This window comes from Rhipicephalus microplus, chromosome 2 (assembly GCF_043290135.1).
Source record: "Rhipicephalus microplus isolate Deutch F79 chromosome 2, USDA_Rmic, whole genome shotgun sequence".
Taxonomy (NCBI): domain Eukaryota; kingdom Metazoa; phylum Arthropoda; class Arachnida; order Ixodida; family Ixodidae; genus Rhipicephalus; species Rhipicephalus microplus.
Window position 1 is genome coordinate 259,953,640 of NC_134701.1, and position 23,764 is coordinate 259,977,403.

The 23,764-nt window shown below is 47.4% G+C and overlaps 3 protein-coding genes across 4 annotated transcripts in view; 2 read left to right on the top strand and 1 right to left on the bottom strand.

Moving 5' to 3' along the window:
- Positions 1-13,161, top strand: part of LOC119170067 (P protein-like) — a 269,389-nt gene extending 256,228 nt beyond the window's left edge. The window contains exon 10 of the mRNA XM_075880449.1: positions 12,976-13,161. Coding sequence (XP_075736564.1) covers positions 12,976-13,063 — 88 coding nt within the window. The 3' untranslated portion in view covers positions 13,064-13,161. The remainder of the gene's footprint in view (positions 1-12,975) is intronic.
- LOC119170069 (ankyrin repeat domain-containing protein 61) lies at positions 13,114-15,145 on the bottom strand. The gene has a single exon (XM_037421103.2). It carries the CDS (start codon positions 14,647-14,649, stop codon positions 13,231-13,233), a length of 1,419 nt encoding a protein of 472 aa, XP_037277000.2. The 5' UTR covers positions 14,650-15,145; the 3' UTR covers positions 13,114-13,230.
- Positions 15,146-15,477: 332 nt separating this feature from the next.
- LOC119170068 (protein cycle) overlaps positions 15,478-23,764 on the top strand; it is a 35,158-nt gene continuing 26,871 nt past the window's right edge. Inside the window, exon 1 of one of the 2 annotated variants that reach the window (XM_037421099.2) lies at positions 15,478-15,677. The gene's annotated coding sequence lies outside the window, so the exon portion shown is untranslated. Of the gene's footprint in view, positions 15,678-15,718; positions 16,168-23,764 lie in introns of those variants that run through there. The other variant, XM_037421100.2, reaches the window with a different exon arrangement.

Consider the following 23,764-nt stretch of genomic DNA (forward strand, 5'->3'; position numbering starts at 1 on the left):
CCTGCGTAACTACAAAAATTTTCCGATGCTTCAGGAAGTCAGCGATCCAACACAGTATCTTGCCCTTGAATCCCTGTAGCGCCAGGCCTTCCAGAACGTGAACGTGACTCACTGTGTCGTATGCTCGTTGGGCATCAATGAATACAGCGACAGTGACGTTTCCTTGCGTAAGTTGGTTTTTCACATCTGTGATCAAGTCCAAAATGCAGTCCATTGGGCATCTACGTCTTCTGAAGCCGGCTATGTTTTCTCGTAGTAGTTTTTTCATGTCTTGCCACCACAAAATTCGTTCCTTGAACATTTTCTTCGTCACTTTCGAAATACTGCTTGTCAAACTGATCGGCCTAAACGAATCCAACTGCATAGGGCTCTTTCCTGGCTTTAGCTATGGTACTACTTTTCATATCTTCCAACTTTCCAGAATCTTTTCTTCTTGCCAACTTTTATTGTAAATGTCTAGCAGGTGTAATTTTTTTTCTTTTTCGCACAAATCAGTAAGCGCAGCATACTTAACTCCATTTGGTCCTGGTGAGCTTGTTCGTTTTACTGAAGACAGCCCATAATGGAGCTCCTCTTGTGTGAAGCTGTCATCCAGATCTGATGAACTGGCCGTAGAGGTCTTCGTTACAACCACCGAAGCTGATTCTGCTGAGGATTTATATTGGCTAGTTAGGACGGCCTCTCCATTTCTCAGTATCAGGTCGCGAAATTCTTCGGCAATTACACGTTCGCTAACTCCTCAAGATAGCGCTTGAGTCTGTAGTGGTCTCGAGTGCATGCCTGTCGGAAGGCGCGTACCATGTTCCACAATTGAGTCGCCGAGGGAAAAGGAGAAAGTGAGGCTCATAAATCTTGCCACCTTTTGGTTGAAAGCTTCTGCAGTTGGTTCAGCATTGCACAATGTACTTTCTGTGCAACCTTGAAGTCTTCTAAATTTCCCGACCTGCGATATCTTCTTTCAGATCGGCCTTGTATTGCCCGAAACTGCTCATACTCAGCGTCAACACCCAAATACTCACCTGTGATGGGTACTGCACGAGTAGCTTTTGCTAGAAAATGTTTTCTCTTCGATGCGTACGTTTCTGCGTCATAACAACGTCCAAGATTTTGTCTCTGTAGTTCTCGAAAGACTGCCCAATTTGTAATTCTTGTTGTGCGGTTAGCTATCGTTTTTTTTTTCAACTTTGGGTGATATATGAATACTGGCAAGTGGTCACTTCCTCTTGCATCAGCGTCTGTAGTCCAGTCTGCTCGAGCCACTAATTCAGAGGAGCACACAGTGATGTCTAGCACGCTGCAGTGGTTGTGCCCTCGTAGGAATGTCGGAGAACCGTCATTTAGTATAACGTAACCGTGGTCTTCGCATTTCTTTACTATAGCAGATTCCCTTACATCACAACGCTCATTACCCCCCAATTCATGGTGCGCGTTAAATTCACCACATGTAATTATGGGATCATGATCAGATCTACACACTGCAGCCAACTCTGCGTATGAAACTTTTGCTTGAGGGTGCACGGATACACTAACAACAGTTACAGTAACGTTAGCAAACTTCACCTTGCATCTAACAAATTCCGGCGCATCTGTTTTTGAAGTAGCCGCAAGTGTCGATGGAATATTGCGTCTCACACACAACATCACTCTACTTCTTGCAGCAGGACGGTCTGCTTGGTACACCGCATAATTAGACAAGCTAAAGTTAGTGGATACTCTTGTTTCAGAAATACACAAAATCGGAAACCCGTGCTGGGCAATGAATTTCCGAAAATATCCACTCTTCTTCTGCAAACCGTTGCAGTTCCACTGGAATATTGCACTTCTTTTGTACAAGTTAGATAGTCCGGTAGCCATGGTTACTACAAGATAAGGTGCTCAAGATCTAGCAGCAATTTCGTTTTTGTTAAAGAGCCTGCTTGGGGCAGGGTTCGTAGAATCGCTTTAAGAGCCGCAAAGATTATTGGCAAAATGACTTGCTCGTTTCCGGCTGTCTCCGCCGAGATCGCATTTCTTGAAAAATCTTTCCTCAACAGGTTTCTGTGTTCCTTCCCTTTGATAGTGAGTGACTCCTTGGCTGTGTCTGTCCCGGCAGAAGGTTCCACTTCAGCACGTTCTTGGGCCCGGACTTCTTTGCCAACTCGATGTTTTGGGGCTGAGCGCTTCTATACTTCCGAGTAAGAGTCGTGGCGCCACTGTATTGCATTTCTTTGTGTCGCAGGAACACCTTCGACTATATCCGCATTGGGCGCTGTACCTCTTTGTATCTTATAGTACCCTTTTACGATTCTCTTTCTTGGTGCAGCTGATGCCAAACGGTTTTGAGAGAAGCCTGAAAACGACGCCGGATGTGGTCCAGCACAGTTTGCACACTTAGGTGGACGCTTCGAGGTGCATTCTTTGTGATCATGTGCGCCCGCACATACTTTGCATCTAGCCATATGCCCATATCTCTGGCAGTTGTAGCACCTTACAGCCAGTTCAATGTATTCCTCGACAGTAGGGTAGCCAACCGAGCCAAGCTTGGTTAACCTCCCTGCCTTTCCTCTCTATTTATCTCTCTCTCTCTCTCTCCTCGACAGTGTGTACCGTAAAGCCGAGAGCAACTCTTTTTGGCAATGGCATGTCATGTCTAAACTGGAGTATTACATTACGTATGGGCTGTATTGTGGCACTTCCATGTTCATTTTTTACCAATCTTTTTTGTCGCGTGACTGAGATTACTCCAACATTTTTAAGATACTCCAGTAGGTCATAATCACTGTGTTCAAGTGGAACATCTCTTATCTTAGCTAGGGTCTTCATGTAAGACTGAGGTATCATCACATGTATAGATGCAAGCCAGCCAGACTTTTGATCAGCAGCAACTTGTTTGCCGAGTACAAAGACCGTACTCCAACACAAAAACTTCCCTCTCTGTTGATTCTTGGCGATGTCACTTTCTTATTGACAGCAGAGATTATCTCAGTCCCCCTACCCACGTCCCCCTACCGCACGTTCCCTTACCGCACGCACCTTAAAAAGATCCCGAACTCAATATAATAACTGAATTTGGTATATTTATTATATGTGGAGCTATAGCGAAACGGCCGCGAGCGTGCTATGAGCCGGGCATGTATTCAACTTTTACATGACACGCGTGGCACAATTATTATGTTTGGACGTGTCGTTTACCTTCGCCGTCTATTCACGTCACGTGACACCAAATTTGGCATATGTAGAGCTAGCGAAGCTGCCGCGAGCGCATCATGAGCGTAGTTTGTTGTCATGTTCTTGCATGACACGTATCTCATGATTATCATGTTTTCGTCAGTCACATACCTTCTTGATCCATTCACATCCCATAATACCAAATTCAGTATATGTGAAGCTAGCGAAACGGCCGTGAGCGCATCATGAGCGGGCATGTAGTCATGTTGTTACATGTCTCGCACGTCATGATTTTTATGTTATGGTCTGTCAGTTGTGTTCGTCATATTGTCATGTCATACCATACCAGTTTTGTAAAATGTCATGTGAACGAAACCACCACAAGAGCAGCAAGACCATGAAATGTAAATCATGAAATCATGACATACATGCCATGATTTTCATGTTATGACTAGTCACTTATGCTCGTCTTACAGTCTTGTCATGTGATACCAAGTTTGGTATTGATAACATTATCGAAACGGCCAGGAGAGCTAAATGTCGTAGACGGTGAGATAGATAGATAGATAGATAGATAGATAGATAGATAGATAGATAGATAGATAGATAGATAGATAGATAGATAGATAGATAGATAGATAGATAGATAGATAGATAGATAGATAGATAGATAGATAGATAGATAGATAGATAGATAGATAGATAGATAGATAGATAGATAGATAGATAGATAGATAGATAGATAGATAGATAGATAGATAGATAGATAGATAGATAGATAGATAGATAGATAGATAGATAGATAGATAGATAGATAGATAGATAGATAGATAGATAGATAGATAGATAGATAGATAGATAGATAGATAGATAGATAGATAGATAGATAGATAGATAGATAGATAGATAGATAGATAGATAGATAGATAGATAGATACGCTCTAAGTTACCGAAGTTCGCTAAGAAATGCTTAGCATTTAAAACGAAGAGAAGCCCTGCAAAGCGTACTGCGCTTAAACGAATGGCATCAAAGCAAAATTTGCTTCTGGGCGAAATTTACACTGGCGTGCCAATTTTGAGACAACAGGGTCTGCCAGGATCAATTTTTTAATGCATCATTAGCATTGTTCGATGAACGCAATAAATAATCTGGTACAATTCATTTCATGGTGTTGTAGCGAAAAATGATAAGAACCGTTTACTTGCCGACTCCGTCGTTCTCTTTCGCGTTGTTGCATCTAACTTACGAACTTCGTTGTTTCGTGTAAATAAGACAAGCGACCGGCAAGGTTTATTTCTTCTTTCACGTTTTTTTTTTCCTTGTGGACTTCTGGTATGTCATGTCGTGCGTAGACGCGCAAGATGGCTTTAGTTGGCTGTAATGGACAATCAATCAAGAGGTTGCTCATTCGCTTGCCCAGAACAGCCAGATCGCTTTTTAGATGCCAAGCAGCTTTTGGGGAGGGGGGGGGGGCTTTGTTTTTCTTTCTTTTCCGCAGCGTCCTCACCCCTACTGCGCATTAACATCCCCCCACCCCAATACAGAGTCGGTGGCGAAAAAAGTGCCGGAGGTAACGCTGAGTGTCGTGACGATGGTTATCGATGTGGTTGAATTCGTCCTTCATGTTCTTGTTCATGCTGTTCTCGTGGTGGAAGTGATGGTCACCGGCAGCTTTGTTCACGTAGAGCTTCTGGATGTTGGTGCACCTGCTGAAAGCGACTACTCTAATGTGTCGTAGACGAGTTTCTGTGGGTGCTGTTCACCATCTCCCCGCTGCTTCGCATCCACACATGGTTCCCTTTAGCGGAAGATGTTTTTTCACATTAATAATAATAATAATAATAATAATAATAATAATAATAATAATAATAATTCTCATTACCATCATGAGGGGCGCGGAAATATATTTGCCATGGGCGCCGTCCGCCGCGCCTGCACTCACCGGGAGCGCGCACCTGTTGTTTTGCTCGGCGCACTTGCCAACGGCGCTGGGAGCTTCGACGGCGACGGCTGAGTGCGGGCCTAAGGAGTTTCGCTCCTAAAAACTGGCTGTGACTTTGCTCACTTATGCATGGGCGCGCAGAGCGAGAGGTGCGGTTAATATTATTGTTTACCTTGGTTCTCTGTTCGGTTACGCTTCTAAAGGCGTGCGGCTCGTTCTTCCTTCGTTTTTTTTTTTTTTTTGCCCGCTGCCTCCTCTTGATTTCGTTCCGACGAAAAAGCCTGGCTCTTTCCAGTCTCTTTGACACACTGTTCATACCTGTGCACGAATCCTACTCCCTTCTACGATGCGACGTTGGCTCCTGTTGTCGCAATGCGGTTTCACCGCATCTACTCTGATGCCATGCCAGACGGCGCGGCAAGTGGCGGTGCCGGCTAAGGTGATTGCGAGACAACGGCTGAGCTCGCGGTGCGGATTCCGGCCACAGCGAGAGTACGGCCATTGTAGCCCTCGCCACAAAAAGAGCTCTAGGCAAAGGTCAAGATGTGTGACAGACGACAGAGGCGCAGGGGTGGCACACCGAGCTCGCGCTCCCCCTCCTCCTCCCCCGGAATGACACTCGACCACATCTGTCTACCTGGCCCCCACTTCAGGAGGTAAAATGCGTGACCCCCCCCCCCCCCCCCCCAAAAAAAAATATTCTGCCAACGCCCTTGACAGACCTCACCACATTTGCTTTTTTTATCTTTGGGTGAGTATAGTATTTGCGTGTGCTGCTCATGACTCCGAGATGAAAGACATCCCCTGCCTTATCGTCAGTACATCACACCCCGAAATCGGCACCAAGGCCCAAGGCTTCCTAGACATCTTTGAAACTGGAAGAGGGGCGAAACCGCGAGGTTAGCCGTAAGATTACTGTTATATTGCCGGTCGAGTTTCCCGCAAACGTAAACTCTTATCGCCCGATAGCACTTCAAGGCTGGCAAGGAAAAGATGATCGTGCGTTCCTGGAGCTGTAGCATTAGGTGCAGGCAAGCGGAAGCGTTGAGGGTCGCGACACGCGCTGTGTGGCCATCGCAATTGTGGGACCCTCAGAAAGAATCAATGTGGTACCGACAGTGTCGTCCGCCGTGCCCCATTTCGTCAAGTACACAAAAATTGCGCGGTAGCGACGCTATCGCTGCGTTATTCTTTATCGGGGTGCAGCTACCCGACAACCCTGTTCTCGAAGTGTATCGGCTTGTTAGGCAGATACGAACTGGTATCTATAGGTGAATCTGATTGATTGATTTGTAGGGTTTAACGTCCCAAAACCACCATTTGATTATGAGAGACGCCGTAGTGGAGGGCTCCGGAAATTTCGACCACCTGGGGTTCTTTAACGTGCACCCAAATCTGAGCACACGGGCCTACAACATTTCCGCCTCCATCGGAAATGCAGCCGCCGCCGCTGGGATTCAATCCCACGACCTGCGGATCAGCAGCCGAGTACCTTAGCCACTAGACCACCGCGGCGGGGCTAGGTGAATCTGCGGCTGCCCCTTTGGCCAATCAATCTGAACGATAACGAGTGTAGCGGCCGTGCTGCTCAGACGTTGATGTGTACTGAGCCCCGTATGTGTATATACGCGTGTTTTTTTTGTGTTTTTTTTCACCTATAGGAATACATTACCTTCTTCAGTCGTAAGTTACGTTCGTGCGTAACTTTCAATGCTCTGGAGCCGCTATCTTGCCACATTTGTTTGTTGCGGCTGATAATAAAGCCCGGTAATGCAACCTTAGAAGTGGCCAACCGTTTGTTCAATGCGAAGCATTTCCTAGCGAACTGCGCACACTTGAGCATTTCTATCTATCTATCTATCTATCTATCTATCTATCTATCTATCTATCTATCTATCTATATCTGACCAGCCGCCTACATCTAGGTACACTCACGATCGCCTGTTTAGCTGCGTGTTGACCAAAATTGGTACAAGAGGGTAAAACATCTTGAAGAATATGACTATCTGGTCATGACTTTAATGGCGTGAAAATCGTGTTACCTCCTGACACGTGTGAAACACACTCGTATGCCACGCACCCATGGGTACGCTCCTCAAGTGAGACAGTTCATATCTATCCTGGAACGGCGAGGAAGGCGAAGAGAGAGAGACTGACATCGGCAGCGTATACCCGGCAAATGCAAAGAATAAATAAGTCAATGCACCTCTACGAAGTGGATCGTGACGACTGGGCGAAGCTCTGGGTACCGTGTTGGCTAGTAACCGCACGTTGCCCGGGCGTTACCCCATACAATATAAATTGACTGACATAAAGTTTACATGAAAACGTAAATTTGTTTTATCTTCCAGTCGTCTTATCGTCCAGTCGTCTTATACGTCACATTTAGAAAAAAAATCACTGATTCCATAAATGCATATCTTTTCTCTTCGTTGAAGCCTCAATAAGAATGATGCATCGTTTATTTTCCAAAAACTTACATGTCTTATCAAACCTGTGATTTCTCGCACACGGGTTTGCATACAACGCGGGTGTAGGAGAGGTGTAACTGAAGAAGAGACGATTATTTGTAGCGCGCCAGTTGAAACTGAAGTGGCCACAAGTCGCCGCTCGTGGCACTGGCGGCGCATCGGTGCTAGAGTTACTGTATATGCTAACTTTTATAAAATAAAAGTATAGAATATCATCATCATCAGCAGCAGCAGCAGCAGCAGCAGCAGCAGCAGCAGCAGCAGCAGCTTGACTACGACCACTGCAGGACAAAGGCGTCTCCCGCTCCTGTGCTCACTGCTGCCACTTTATAACCGCAAACTTCCTAATCTCATCTGCCCACCTAACCTTCTGTCTCCCCCTAACCCGCTTGCCTTCTCTGGGAATCCAGTCAGTTACCATTAATGACCAGCGGTCATCCTGCCTACGCGCTACATGCCCGGCCCATGTCCATTTCCTCTTCTTGATTTCAACTATGATATCCTTAACCCCGGTTTGTTCCCGTATCCACTCTGCTCTCTTCTTACCTCTTAAGTTTACTCCTATCATTCTCCTTTCCATCGCTCGCAGAATCGTCCTCAATTTAAGCTGAACCCTTTTTGTAAGCCTCCGTGTTTCTGCTCCATAGCAAAGCACTGGAAAGATTCAGCTGTTATATACCTTCCTCTTGAGGGATAGTGGCAATCTATACCAGTCATGATTTGAGAGTGCTTGTCAAATGTGCTCCACCACTCCCAGCTTATACAGTAACTCTAATTGGTTCGGTGGACTGTTGCGTCAGCTGTAGGTGCTGCACATTTCCCGTAATCTCCGAATGCTAAATAGGACACTGTACGGGCGCAATACAATGAATCGCGTGTAGAGCGAAGACAAGCACTTTTTGTATTTGTGTCGACATTGGTGTCGCGCAATCGCTCTCCATGCTCCAATGATCCAAGTCTGCAACTTTGTACCGCGCAAAGATGAAATGCCTTGATACACGATCGTGCTTCTTTGTGAAAACCGATGATAAGCAGTGCCTATATCAATTAACACTATAGGTTGCGTGATTTGTGTTTTTCTATAGTCTTCTTATCATCGCAACTATAGCGGATTCCGCAGAAAAAGATAGCGCAAATGCTATTGCCGCTCCGGGCTCTCTGCCGTTAAAAAATGGCAAATAATGCATAGGACGGGAGAAGTACCAGAGCACACATTTGACGATGTACAAAATTTCAGCGTAATCGTTTAGGGCTATTGTCGATCGCGCAAGTCGTTGCAACAGCCTCGATGGACGTTACGGAGGACAGCATCGAAGCTCATAAGACAAGCAGAAGCGCGTGTCTCTATAACGCACCAATCACTGACCCCCACAGAAGTGTCTAAAGTAATATAGCTTTACTCAGATCCACATATGCGGGTGAAGGATGATGATGGAGGAAAACTGTAATCCATCTACGTACAAATGAGATTTGCCCACACCTTTCGCAGTTCGTCCTCGTTCATAAATCGAAGCCGCAACCATGCAACGCTTTTCCCGTCCGTGAGGCTTTCAGAGCTTACTGGAGGATGCCATAGCAGGGTTTGTCACAGCGAGCCAGAAGAGGTGCGGGTTGAGATCGGCGATAAGCATGACACGCCCGCTCCTCGACAGAACTTCCACCAGCTCGAAGCGCATCGCAAGTTGTCGATTCCTCGGAGCCAGTCCTGGTGAGACTTCGTTCAAGTCATGTATCCCAGTCCACATTCAGGCAACCGTACTTGATAAAATATTTGTCGGTTATATGGCTCTGTGGTGGTGATGCAGAGCTACTGATAGTACTATCGATGGTAATATTGATAGTATACTATCGACTGTAATTTAAATAGCATCTTCAATAGTGTAAAACCAACTGCACGAACTCACCCCGCGTAATCTTGGTTCCCCGCAGGCGTAGTCTATGGTTGTAGGGTAACCATAGCAGAATCGGCAAGGCGGTGCTATAGCTCGAAATTATTTACTATAAATGAAGCGGCAGCAGTACTTCTTTGTTTACTTTTTGTGCAGCTTCGGACAGGCTACTAGATTCTTTCATGTGCGGATCGGCAAAGCATGACGAAGCAAGCAAATCAAAGTTGAAATCGCGAATGGAAAAGTTATAATCGTCCGAGAATTCGAAAGAAAACCATGTGAACAAAGCGCACAAAAGTGAGCAAAGAAAGCAACATTGGTGGCTCATATCACGTGGCTTTGTGATTCTTCGTTCATTCGAGTGAGGGCGATGTCTTGTGGACGCATATAGTATGGTACCTAGAAAACTATAGGGACCATACATATAGGGAGCCTAGATGACCATGGCTAGGTCACTCTAACCATGGCGGGCATGTAGGCTCCCTAGACCATAGAGTTTCCTAAAATTAACTAGAGGGCACTCTGGCGCTGCGATGGTTCAGCGACCATGAGAATGATGGCTAGTACTCACATTTGCCTAGTCTTCGTACTTGCGGGCGGCGAATCGTACTTGCGGCTTCGTTTATTGCTGTGTTTCGGTTTCGTTTTGAAAGAAAGATTGAACCCTTTTGAACTTCGTGAGCTGATTTGGAAAGTATGTCTAAAAAAATAAAATGGTGAAGCGCAACCGCTGAACATTTGTTAATACTTGTTTCGTTAGAAAACAGCTCCAAGCCACACGAACACACACGGAGCCGTGAGCAGGCCAGAAGTACGAATATTAGACAAATGTGTGTACTACCCATCATTCCCATGCTCGCTGAAGCGTCGTGCGTTGCAGCTCCCATAGACACTAGCGCCAGAGTTCTCTCTAGTAAGTATTGTAGGAAACTCTATGCCCTAGACGCATAAATGAAACTTTGAAGCGACCTCGCTTGCAAGCACGTGCTTGAAAGAAAGGTGGCGACGTCGATATGCCCCCGGCGTGTACCTGTCTTTGGTGCTGAACCACTTCAGTCTGCCCAAGAAATTCGAATCGAATTCTGAATTGAACCAACAGAGGACTCACCAAAGCTTGTTGGATTGGTGAACTGAGCAAGCAATTGTCCACAAAGCCAGCTGGTTCGCAGCTGAACTAACTACAATAGCATGTGGCTCATAAAGAAGTTGCCGCAGGTAACCGAATTCTGCGATTCATTGAGAGGCAACAACGGGAGCCCTCACATGCAGAACTAATGGTTCGCTTGTGTCTGGAATTACCTCAAGTGTAAAGGAAGAACAATCGCGTGGAATTCTGGCACTCGTGTCGATGCGCAACAACGATCCGATAACTGGGAAGTATATTTGTGCATTGCAGCAACGTCAGTACCTGCAGAACGCCCGTTCTCCGCTGCTGGACAGATCGTTCCAGAAAGCAGGAGCAGATCTGATGGGAGAGAGGTTTCGCATGGATGTGTTCCTTCACCAGAATGCTTGGCTTGAAATGATAAATGAATTGAACGGTTCAGTGGTAGCTGCAAGAAAGCCGTTCATGGTATGTAACTGTAACATCTCGCATTTGTGTTGCGTTTTAATTTTGTAATCATGACTTTGCAGTGTTTGTAAAGTTTGACTGCTTGGATTTTAGCATTGATTTCTCAGTGGACATATTCCGGCATTTTCACTGAGGTAATTTCATTGAAAAAAAAAACTCATACATGAAACGAGCCGAGTACTTCGAATAGTAGCCCATTGTGACTGTTCTCTGCAGAAATATTGGTAAATTGACTATCGATAGTTCTTTTTCAAACTATCGATAATTAATTTAACGATAGTTCTGCATCACTACTCTGTGGGCATACACAGTGAACGTGCTTATTTCCCTGCTTCTCCCTTTTCCTTTTCATATTTCCCTCTTTCAACACAGTTGAGTACGAATTAGAAGTGTCGTGAAATATATACAGCGTAAGTTCACATTTGCCGAGGGTCCCACTTGCTGTAAACTGGGGTCACTCGGTGAGTGTTAGTCCAACTCCGTCGATTGAACTAAGGAAAAGCACTGCAATTTATGGGGAGGCGAAGAACATAGGAAAACGAAACGAAAATACCACTTCTTTAGTTGCGCGCAGTGTCTCAGAAGGAGAAACGAAAAAGTCCTGGCTATAGATAAGTATATTTCCCGAGTCAGCTGTCCACGCACGCACATTATGTATATTCAGCCTGTATACATTAGCATTGTTGCTGAAGTGAGAGAAAAAAACACTAATAAACACTTGCGCAGGTAACTTGATAGAGCAGAGAAAGAGTCCAGGTGCGGTCAGATATTGTTTCTTTTATCATCTGAGCCCGCATACCCAACCATACGTATAATACAAACGACAATTCAAACGTCCAGTTCTGCCTTTAGTAGGGTTTCGAAGTGCTCGTCTTGCGCAACTTTGCGGGTGGATAAATACAACGGCGTCCCATGTACCTAGGATATACTCGCAGTATGCTATTGTCTGAGGAATAATAGAAGAGAACAAAAAGGATGTGTCGAGCTAGTGCGCTTTAGTTCTTTTGTGTGTGCTGCAGTTCACAACAGAAACAATGGAGTGCACTCGCCGTCATAAGCGAATGGATGGATGGACGGATACACGAGATCGATCGTGTAACGTTGAGCAGCCGCATCGCGTGTGATGCTGTCCCATCCAAGACTTCTTTTTTTTTTAATCTTTGTTGTACTTTTTGAAACGAGTCCCCCTGTGGTCGCGATACTAAATGAAATGCTGGATGATGCGCGACGCTCGCTGGCCACGAGCCAATCGAGGTGGCGGGCCAACGTGGAGCCGCTTGGTAACAGTCGTCCACAATGTCAAAGTTAGAAGGGAGTACAAAATTGTTGTAATATCTGGAAGCTTTCGACGTTGAAACAATATCGTTAATTGATCGTTACAAAACTACGTTTCTTTACGTACCGGAGTATTTCGCCGCGTTATGTGCACTACATTTAATACGTAACTCGAGGATGACCGAAGTTGAAGGTTGGCGGGAAAAACATCGTCTCTCTGGTGTCACTTCCGTGACAGGTTATGACGCATTTCACCGGAGGATCACGTGACTGACTTACTGTGAGCTAAGAGCTTACAAAAGTCCAGAATAACCACTCAAATAGCCCGCAGTAGTGATGATAATGCAGCGCGTAATGACGTTAATAACATTGCGTAATAATGACGAGTGATATGCACGTGGCAACAACCTGCGCTTCAATTTCTGCTGAGATGTCAGCGGCAGCGTTATCGACAGGATAGAATGTTACTTTTTGTCCCCGCGAGGAATCGTATAAACGTAGAGGTCTTGGTGCTTCGAAAATGTATAATAAAGAAAAAAAAGCGGCCGAGTTCTGCATCTTTGCCGTTGCGTGTGAACAACTGTAATACGTGTCATTGTTTCCTGCGTTGATCAGCTCATTGGCGCGATGATGCAATGCTGATTTATATATAACGTATTGACTCTCTTTCCTTTCAGAATTGGTTTTCCAGTCATGCTGCTGACCACGGCGATCGCCTCCCTATGGCTGCTGTTCTGTCACGTCTGGTTACAGTGGAACACCTAGGCGTAATATTAAAGACGCTTAGGATAAATGAAATAAATGGGTCTGAACACTTTCGTATGACAAAAATAAGAAATCATTCTTTTTTTATATCAACAAAAGTGCGTCCTGTCTGTCTCTGTGGGTCCCAACAGTAACGTGGTGACTGTACATGGATCAAATGACGATGGTCACAGCTCGTATAGCAGATACCGCCGCAACACGCTGGGCAGCACATCGAGCGAGAGCACCTTCTGGACCAGTTCGGGTCCCACCGCACCAAGCATCCTACGCACGCACAGTCTGGCCTGGTGCTTGAGAGGCTGGGGTCTGGCAGCGAGCGCCACCAGCCCGTCCTTGGCTTCGGGTCCTAGCAACAACAGCGAGCGTTCGACGGCGGCGCGAGGGCACGCCTCAGCGGCTTCGAGCACGGCGTCCAGTGCGTCGCCGCGTAGCCCCCGTACGGCGCGCAGAATGCCCAGAGGGTCCTTGGTTTGAGGTCGTAGGACCACGCGCGCACCGTAGCGTAGCAGTAGTCGGATGAGCTCGCCCCTAGGTTCTTCCTCCTGGCCGCACAGGTACTCGCCCAGTGGTGGCTGCACGAGGGGTGCGCCCCTTTCGCCGGACTCCGAGGCATACGTCAGGCCGTTGGGGTCGGCGCCACGCTCTAGCAGAAGTCGCACCAGGGCCTCCCTGTCCCGACAACGCTCGGACAGGGCCAGGTGCAGCGGAGAACCGACGATCGGCGAGCCTGCGTTGACGTCCGCCCCCGCGTCCAGGAGCAACTTGACGGCAGACAGGTCCCCGCGCAAGATGGCGAAATCCAGCGGGCTCGGATGCCTGTAGCCGGCCTCCATGCGCGCTTTGGCACCGTTGTCGAGCAGCAGCCGCACAATGGACAGGTTGCCGGAGAGCACGGCGTAATGCAAAACGGTGCGGCGATCGTGACGTTCGGGCGCCATAGCGTTCGCGTTAGCGCCATACTTGAGTAACAGCTGCACGGCTTCGAGTCCGTGGGGGTGTCGGGCGGCCTTCATGAGAGGCGTGAGGCCGCCGCGGTCTCGGGCGTCTGGCTCGGCACCATAGCGCAACAGTAGCTCCAGGAATGATACATTCAGGGGACCCACCAGATTTATCTCGGCGCCGAGGAAGTAGCGGGCATTCGGGTTGGCTCCGTGGCGTAGCAACATGTCGGCGCAATCGTAATGTCCGTTCTTGACGGCCAGTCGCAACGGCTCGTCGGCAAGCGTAGCCCTCGGCGGGTTGCCCAGCATCGGTTTGGTGGTGTTGGTGAAGCAGACGCGCGCTCCACCCTGACACACCAGCGTCTCAGCCGTGTGCAAAAAGCCCCGTTCAGCGCACAGGTGCAACGCGGTGTAGCCGACGTCGTCCATCGCGTCCACATCGCATCCGCGCACCAACAGCAGCTGCACAGCCTCGTCGTATTGCTGGTAAGCCGCATAGTGCAGTGGTCGCAGTCCCTGCGTTACCGGCTCGTTGACGCGGGCACCGCAGGCGAGCAAAATTCGCAGCTCATCGAGTGGTGCTAGCCGGATGATGGAATCCGCTAGCTCCCGCTGAAGCGTCTGCAGACAGGGTGCCGTCGGCATGGCACGGCGGATCTGCGGGAAGGTCTGTTCCTACGCCAAGTCTCAGCTGAAGTGCCCCTGCGCAAAGCTGGGTCTACCGTCTTATTTCGGGCGGCACTTTTTTAAGAGCGTCGCTCACGTGGCCGCGGGTGTCCGAGTTGCTTCCGGTGTGCCAATCGCTCTTGACCGCGGTTTGCGGCAACCAGGCGGCGAGCGGCAACCTTGGAGTCTCCTGCAAATAGCCCCTGGCGGGGGGCCACAGCCCGTTCCTGTTTACGGCGCGCCAGCACGTGAGCGACGCTGCTCCACGTGATTTCTTCGCGGAAGACGCTATGCCGAGGGTCAACGTCTGTTGCCAAGCGCGCCGCACGACTTTGGCTATTCCGAGCGCGGCCTCGAAATTTTGGGTCCTCGCAAGCTGACGACAGTGCAGGTAGATCCCCGTCCCTACCGGGTCCGCCCGGCAGCGGGTCGCATCCGAAGTTTGCTACCGACTCGGCATATTCGACCGGAGATATCATCTTGCTTAACTGTATACTAGCGAAGCGGTGCAGATACTAGCGAAGGAAAAAAATCGAAGCGATGCGATTCGTGCTCGGCCACTCTGAAACTAGTGCAACTAACGCACTCGCAAATACGCTAAGCGCATTGCAACTAAAAAGCAGCTGCCGCAGCGCGTCAGCGGCAACGGAGCTAGCTGCACCACGCGGTAAATACCTGTTTATGAAAAGGGCACGGAGTAGTCCGGACGACCAAGAAACTGACGGTGCTGTGAAAAAGAAACGGCACATGCACAGCTTTGTGCGACGCCCAGCGGCCGCGCGGCGAACTCGCTTTCCACAGGTGCAACCAGATGGCAGCGCGTCTGCTGCAGCGTCCACTTGGCTTGTGCACGTCGGCGGTCAGCTACTGCCGCAGGCTCACGTCAGTATCTCATTTTGTGACGTGTGTTGTGTTCAATCCGGGAACCGTTCGTCTTCGTGGTGAACTTGGGAAGATCAGCAGCAATGAGCCACGCTTCGTTTAGGATACATATCGCCTGAAAATAGGTGAGTACGCGTAGCCTCGTCTTTCCGTGCGCACGGTGTCTCCTTGCCGCGCTCGGCTCGATAGGAAAGAAGGGTGCTCCCCTGGCCAACTCTGGCCGGTGCATCGAAGGTCGCCACACCTCCCTAAGCAGCAAAATCGACCCTTCTTTCGGGCACGCGGAACTCGAACCGTGGTGCGGGACCGCCCGCTGTTCCGAGCCGCATGTGCGGGCCCTGAGTTTCGTGCTGCGGCCAAACAGAGCAGCGCTAAAGCTTAACCTCCCCGAGCTAGCGAGACAGGAAAAACATGGCGTTTTCCCAAGTGCGCCGTGGCTCCATGCTCGTCTTCCCCTCACCTGCGTTTCTCGGCGGCAACCTGTTTGTTTGTTATTTGTTTGCGTCAGTTTTCCGTCGAGCGACGGAGCCGTACGATCGTCCTCGGCATCAGATGAGCGGCGTTGCGCACTGGGCAGCCATCGGCGCAACGTAGCCACTCTTCTGCCCAATCGCGGTGAGCCTCTCTGTCTATTCGCAACTCGTATTGAGTGCAGTTTTTGTTTCATTTTGTCCTTTTGCACATGCACGAGATCCCCGCCGTGGTGGCCTAGTGTATAAGGTACTCGGCTGCTGACCTGCAGGTCGCGGGTTCGAATCCCGGCTGCGGTGTCCGCATTTTCGATGGAGGCGAGAATGCTGTAGGCCCGTGTGCTCAGATTTGGGCGCACGTTAAAAGAACCCCAGGTGGTCGAACTTTCCGGAGTCCTCCACTACGGCGTCTTTCATAATCATATGGTGGCTTTGGGACGTTAAACCCCACGTATCACTGATTATCACAAGCACGAGCCGCCGTTTTATGTTTTGTCATCGGCGGCGTTATTTACTCGAAGCAATCAATCCTAGCCTAACCTTGACCCCGCACTGTCCCTTAGTTGGCTGATCGAGCGACGTTGAGACACGGTATTTCTTGATCGGGGCTCAAGGTCGAGCAGCTTTTTCGTTTAAATGCACTTCGATCTGCACCGCTTCGTTTCTATTCCCAACACACACTGACTGATCGGCGCTTTACTTCTCAATGGCAACCGCCTGGCGCTCGCAAGTTTCCCAGCGCTTTTAAAAATCTCTTCGCTGGAAATAGCTGGGTGTCGGATAACGACGGGCAGTGAGCAATTTCTCTTAGGTTTGGAGCGGAAAGTGACGGATTCGCGAATGATGAACTTAATGTGCCGCACGCATTGTTGCTTGCACCTACGTCACTGCGTTCAGGAAAGGACGCTGGTTTGCGTCTGGTTCCGCGTTCAGGCGAGGAAGAAGGTGGCGAGCGTAGTACTATGTAGCACCGTTGGGGGCCTAGGCGACTACGACTGTGCGGTTTTACCCGCTACAGTTCCGTTGCATTCTGCGTGTGTGCAAAGCCGCCGAATCGACAGCCGTTTGCACAAACAGCTGTGTGCGCCTAAGTGCAACGCTGTTGGATGCGCTGCTAGATCCCCCAGTGGCGTGGCGGTTATCTAGAGCAAGCTGCCTTTCAGGCGGGCACTTTTTTTTTTTCTTTATCCTCCTCGCTTGCGTGTTTTCTGCTCATATTGTGACAACTTGCTAGAAACTGTAGCTGCGCGCTTTTTGTTTGTTGTTTTCCTCTTCGGTTTAGTGTGGCAGTGCTGTAGTGCTTTCTTTTTTTTTTCTACGAAGCGCTCGCTATCGAGCGAGTCCGGAGAGGAAGCGAAGAGCCATCAGCCGCAGTGCGTTCTTTCCTGTCGGTCATCTGAAGTCTCGCGCCGCTCTGTGGCCCAGTGGCGAGACTGGGCGCCGAGGTAACTTAATCGCCGCTCTCGGTGATCGAGCACGGTCCGTCTGCTTTGATAACAACCGATGCGGCGCTGTTTACCCGCCGCCTTGTTGCCCGGAAACTGCGGTGGTCCGGCATTGCGGCGATCAATGCGCGCCGAGAACCATTTAGCGCACTTTTCGTCGGGCGCGCTCGCAAAGAGCAGCAATCAGGTCCGCTATTGACAGTCCGTGAATGGCCGGCTGATTGGTCTCCTGGCCAGGGCATGGCGGCTAAATATAATGTACCGTTACTCCCACGCAGACCCGCCTTGAGCTGGTTGGCTGCACGCGTTCTCTTAAAAACCGATGTGGGATTCGTCTGAAAAAATCCTACGAGCACGCCCTGATGCAGGGAGCGATGGAATTTCGCGTCTGAAGGCGAGCACGACAACCACAGTTTGTCAGCTCACAAGAAGCTAGGTGCATCAGTCATCTATTTAAAACACTACATGGTCGTCTTAAGAACTCGGGTCGTTGCAAATGTTTCCTCGCTATATGCGTGCTGCAACATATTCTTCCAGCGCCTGATAATTAGTAAGTGCTCCCCTTTTCTTTCTTTTTATTTTTTTTTTCTTAACAATAGAGTACACTGCAGCTAGCAGCGAACCGTCGACCGGGGTTCTACAGCCTAGGAGAGGCATAGCCAAAGGTTTTTTGCTGGGAGGCCGACATTGCTTTCTGTTGGTGTGTGCATTTGTATGCGCACGCAGAAGTGTAAAAATTTCTGTGCGGTGGGGTCAAACTTTCCAAATCAACCACATGGCGACACCGCTGCGAACTACTGAAGCAAATTCACAGTACCCTGACGAACCGTGTATCGTGTGGTCGATGTCCAAAAGCACGTTTGAACTTATATGGAGTCATTTTCACGACGTCATTGCGTTGTAGAAACAGCCAGCTACGAACAACTAAACATGGCGTCGTTTGCCTGGACGACGCAGCCATCCACACGAGATGCATGCACCCGTAGCTCCGAGAAGTTTGTGGTTTTTTGTGTTTGCCAAACCACGTCTTCGTGCAGTCGCCTTTGCTAGAGTTACCTAGCCTTGGCCTAGTACTTTTAGTATTTGAATGTGTCTTTCGGTGAGCAAAAAAAAATAATAATTGTGAATGCTGCACATTCTGACATGTTGAACTCCAGTCGGTTTCTTTCAGACTAGAACACTGTAAAGGTTCAGGTGACAATCAGTCAGGACCAGAGGTGTAGCTGGGTTCCCAAGAATTCACGCGCAATGTTTGTTGCTCGGCTATCCGTGGCAGTGGCGTAGTCAAGTAGCACACCAGGTGGAAAGATCGGATGACCTCTTTTGTTTGTGGCACTTGGAGATGATCATTCTTTGAATAATAGTCTTTGAAGCTTGCTAGTTGTTCAAAGAAGTTCTTTGAGGCTTGCCAGTTGCGACATATATGCACTAGTACAAGCTGTGCACTTGCGATGCCCCGTGCAGGGGTGCTATTTGTGGACATAGTCGAGTTCACCGTCTTGTCAAAGCCTGAAACCTTGCCGTAGTGCCTTGTTGTCAAGTGTGTAGTCGTTCAATAACTTTGTAATGCAAGCTTGGAGGAATCGAATAGTTCTGAGGCTTGTAGGAAGAATCATCGCACGCCGGGGTAGCGAACTGAACCCCCACTGGCTTACGTACGACCCTTCTATGTTCAGATATCCTTTTAGTTGATGACTAGTGCATGCCCGTGGATGTGATAACGTCCTCTTCAACATCAGCTCTTATCCTGCTGATGTGTACGCGCATAGCTGGCAGCTGTTCCCAATAGTCGAAAATTCGTATGCACGTACCACTGATGGTGATGATGTGCGACAGCCTAAAACTATTGGGGGTATGCACTTGACGTCATTCGCGAGGATCGCTAGCATTGGGGCCGCCATATTGAAGGACTGCATGCTCGCCGCACGCACATAAAATTTGCTGCACACGGTGTGTTCAAATTCCACACAGCAACTTAGAGAGGCTTAGAGACCTCCGGAACACTTACTGCACGCCAAAACATGGGCAGCAGAATGGTGCCTGCGAACGGATCTTCCTTCGTGTCCTCTTTGTCTCTGTGTCGTCGTTCTGTTCTCGCGCTATAACTATCGTCATGTCATTCCAACTAGCCCAAGCTGTCACACTTTAAAATGGCGCGGCGATGGTGTTGCCCTCTTGCAGATCAAGGCTCGAAACAATTCACTTCTTTTCCACTCCGCTAGGATTGTGCATGCGCGGTGGCACCGTGGAAAAAAGAAAGTATGAGTACTTCTGTGACCATGTACAGTAGTAATAATTCGCGATGCGTTTACGTCGTTTTGCTTGCTTTTTTCTTGGCTTTAGCATGACCTTAATGTATACGCTATGAAATATAGCTGAAACTCGTAATTACCGAAAGGATGAGTGCACTCTAATTGTTTCATTAAATCTGAAATTTCGCACAATCAAGAAATGTATTTTTTGATCCCTCTAAATCGAACATTATAACGTAGCAGCACCCAATCATTATTTCAGCATTGTTTCGGTCGGCAAGCCATGCCTCGTGTATGAAAAATCTGTGAAGGCAGCCGAGACATGAAGGATGCCACGTTTGGGCGATGCAAGGCCAGGCGGAAGATCAGGGGGAGCTATGACCGCCCACTGCTGTGCGATGATGCAGAAAACGAGTGCACTGACTGTGTGAGTTGGCTGAGAGAGAAAGATGCGAGGCTATCATCAGTGTTATATCTGTTGTGTGAACCACAGAATGACCATAACAACCACCGGCAGCTGTATGTACCATCTGATGCATAAGAACACTATAGACTGCCGAGTCCTTTCTGATAGCTGGGCCTGGCTTACCTCCCTATCAAAATAAAGCCAGGGAGGATCAGGTTTCGTTTGATCAAGTTTTTACTGTATAGTGCTAGCTGTGATTGTCAGCCTTAGGGCTACAGCAACATCAAATAGTTTGCATCATGTATTAAACAACAATTACTTGAAAAGGTCTACGGTGTCAATATTATCAACAGCAGTGCTTCAGTAATCGATATGTTAATTTATATGTATTGTAAGACCCTAGTGAGACATTCTAGTACTATCATATGACATGGCACTTCTAAAACCACTCACGTTAAAAGGATCTGTGTAGTGCAAGAAAGTACATTTAGTCCTTTGAACTCATTACTAAAGACCGGAACTTTAGGCAAAATGCCTATTTTTTTCCTGGAGTCTGTTTCGAGCCTATTCAAGATATAAACACCAACTGAAGGATGGGAAACATTTTAATCACACATTTATTGTGCCAATAAGTGCCTATTGTGAGGTTCGTGCCTATATCAGCTTTTCAGCACCTAAAAATGCCTTTTTGCATTCGTTGAGTAAATATTTCGCTTAAATGAGGAGGAGGATTGAAGGAAGACGGACAGGGAGGTTATTGCTTGAATGAGCTGTTCATATGGAGGAGAACAAGAATCACTTGGTGGGGCCATATTAACGACAACACGTGCAAAGTGCACTAGTTTTTTTTTTTTTATGAATTTAGCTTCTGGTAAGGTGCGATTACAATTTGGCGTAGGTTCGACACGCGCGTACGCTGTGTCATGTTGGCGAAAACAGATTATAAGTAAAACAGATCATAAGTCGACGCACTGCCACAACCAAGGTATTATATAATCGTAGGCCAATGTGCTCCGACGCATGTCACGTTTGCCAACGCTCCTATAACGTCGCACTATAAGTGCGCCGTTACGTGTGCGGGGCTTGTACCTCAGCAAGGCAAAGCTATAGAGTAGCATAGTAAAGCGAGGCTAACACCTATAGCGCTAGTGAGCCCCCCCCCCCCCCAAAAGGTTTTTGTCTCTTGGTTCAAGAGTAGTGCAGAATGATGGTTGCGTGAGCGTGGCTGGAGTGTACAGTAAGGTAACAAGAAGAGGCTAACACTAGTGTGTAGTGTACCTCCTGCCCCAGGTTCGAGAGTAGTGCAGCCCGGCGGTAGCATTCTGGAGGCTAGAGTACAATGTAGCTACAACATAGTCCAATCAGCCGAAACTAAGCTAGGCTGGCCCTGCCACCTAAGGCTTACACGTAGGTTTTGTTGGCATTTATGTTCATAACGACAGCTGCCTGAAGTCTGCCGAGCAATTTGGAATAAAAAAAAAAAAAAGATGCGGAGTATACTTGTCAAACAATGGACCAGTAAATGACAGCGCTACACTGTCGATTGAAAAACGGTCCATGTGGAAAGCAGGGGAGAGGACATTGGAAAGGTCAAGAATATTTTGAGTTTGGCGTCCACTTTGAAGCATGCATAGTCATAAAGCTCCCAACAACTGGGTATCCTTAATTTTTACTTACTCTACTGCCAATTTTTTTTAATAACCCCTGAATCTGCACAAATAACATGTAATTTGTGGTCATTACACGGGCACGAATAATCATTTTGTTATTTTTATATCTGTATCTGTGAACTCGCTTACACACATAGCACAGAATGCAGCCGTATGTGAAAGCTTCACTGAATAAAAATTATGCACTAAGTCGTTGAAGTACACACCAGAGACAGAATATTGACATCGCGTTCAACGCTAAGCTTAAGGATACCCAGTTGTTTTGGACGTGAAGGAAAGGTTTGCCCCTTCCCCAATAGGCTGGTTGCTGACAGGGTTGCCTCATAGCTTAAATCTGCCATGGAAAGAATTCCGGATTGTATGTGCTAAAGCAACCGTGGGAAGTTTCGAGTGGTGCTGATTCAAATATTGCAGATGCAATGAAAGCATTGAAAGTGCGAGGCCACAAGTACACTTGACTAACTTCAGTGGACATCGAGCATTCTTTTTCGCATAAAAGCAAATACTGGATGAAAGCAAGCACAATTCTAGCCCAAAAAACCTTGAGATGATGCTGGTTTGCCATTGTTTTTATAGTTTTTTTCACAATGTCGGTTACCTCAGCTTTCACCTAAATCTGTTCAAATGATTATGCTTTTTTTTAATTTTTTTCATAAAAAAATTTTGCTTTCCAAAAGCACAGCTTTTTCCTACTGTGTTAGACATTGAATAATTGTCCTTAGCACGCTACCGAATTAATGCTGAATTGTGCCTAAACGATAGTTTTTAACGCCTATTTATGCCTAAATGGCAGTTTTTAAGGCCTGTTATAGGCACCAAAAACATTCTTTTTTCGTGCCTAAAATTGCGGTCTCTACTCATTACTTCCCACAGAAACTTAAGTGGCCTATTACAGTAAGAGCTCATTAATTTGATGTTCATTCATTAGGAAAATCAGATAATTTGGATTGGTTTTCTGTCCCCAGCCAGCATACACATTGTTTAATGGCATCAATGTGTTCTTAATTCAGTCATATTTGGCTGCAACTCTGTTAACTCAGACAGTCCTCACAGTGCACTGAACGCGGAGCACCACAAATGTTCATCGAAACGGTGTTAAAATGGCATTCGTGGACAGTCGTAATGGCCACAGGTCTTTAAAATAGTGTAATCATCACAACCGCGTTGTTGGTGCATAATATGTTGTGTGTTTAGAGCACGTTTCGGATTGAGACACAGGGGTCTTGAGCACCTTTCGAATTGTGAACGAATTCACAAATGTCGTATATTATATATTTTACATTGTTTGAAAAATAATTACTGGATTACCATATTTCTCTAAAAAATGAATGTGCATAGATGTAATAAATGTTTATTTTTTATACTTTTGATAATTAGGCATTCAGTTCATTTGGACCATTATCCAGTCTCAAGAAATCTGAATTAACGAGCTTTTACTTTATACCTCTTAGCTACCCTGCAGCAACTTTTACATTTGGTTCAACAACCTGTGCTGTTTCTTGTGATGTCTGTCATAGCTCAACACCCTTCCATATCTTCCCATAAATGACCTGACACAGGAAGCGCAAAGTGGAGAGATTACATGCAAAAAAAAAAAGTAACGAAGCTTGAACTAAACTGCACAAGCCTTGAAACAGTGTAAGGGGATAATTCTGAAGACTAATATAGTTGTTTTTAGGTTGTCTCTAGGCTGCTTCTAGGTCATTGCTAGACTCTAGCTAGAAGATGTCAGGTTGTTTCTACGTTCTCAGCACAGAGATGTTCGAAATAATCACAGGCAGTCACACACACGATACTGGCATGTGGTCATTGGCATGGGCTTTCCATCTCTTCAGGGACCTCTCGCTGCCTTTCCCCGGTATTCCCTTGTTGTACATACTCTTGGTCTTTGGCTCGCCGCTGTTGCTTTGCAGCCATAGGTAGGGCCTTCTTTCTTATAGTGCAAGTTGTGTCTGGCGAGATTTGCCCA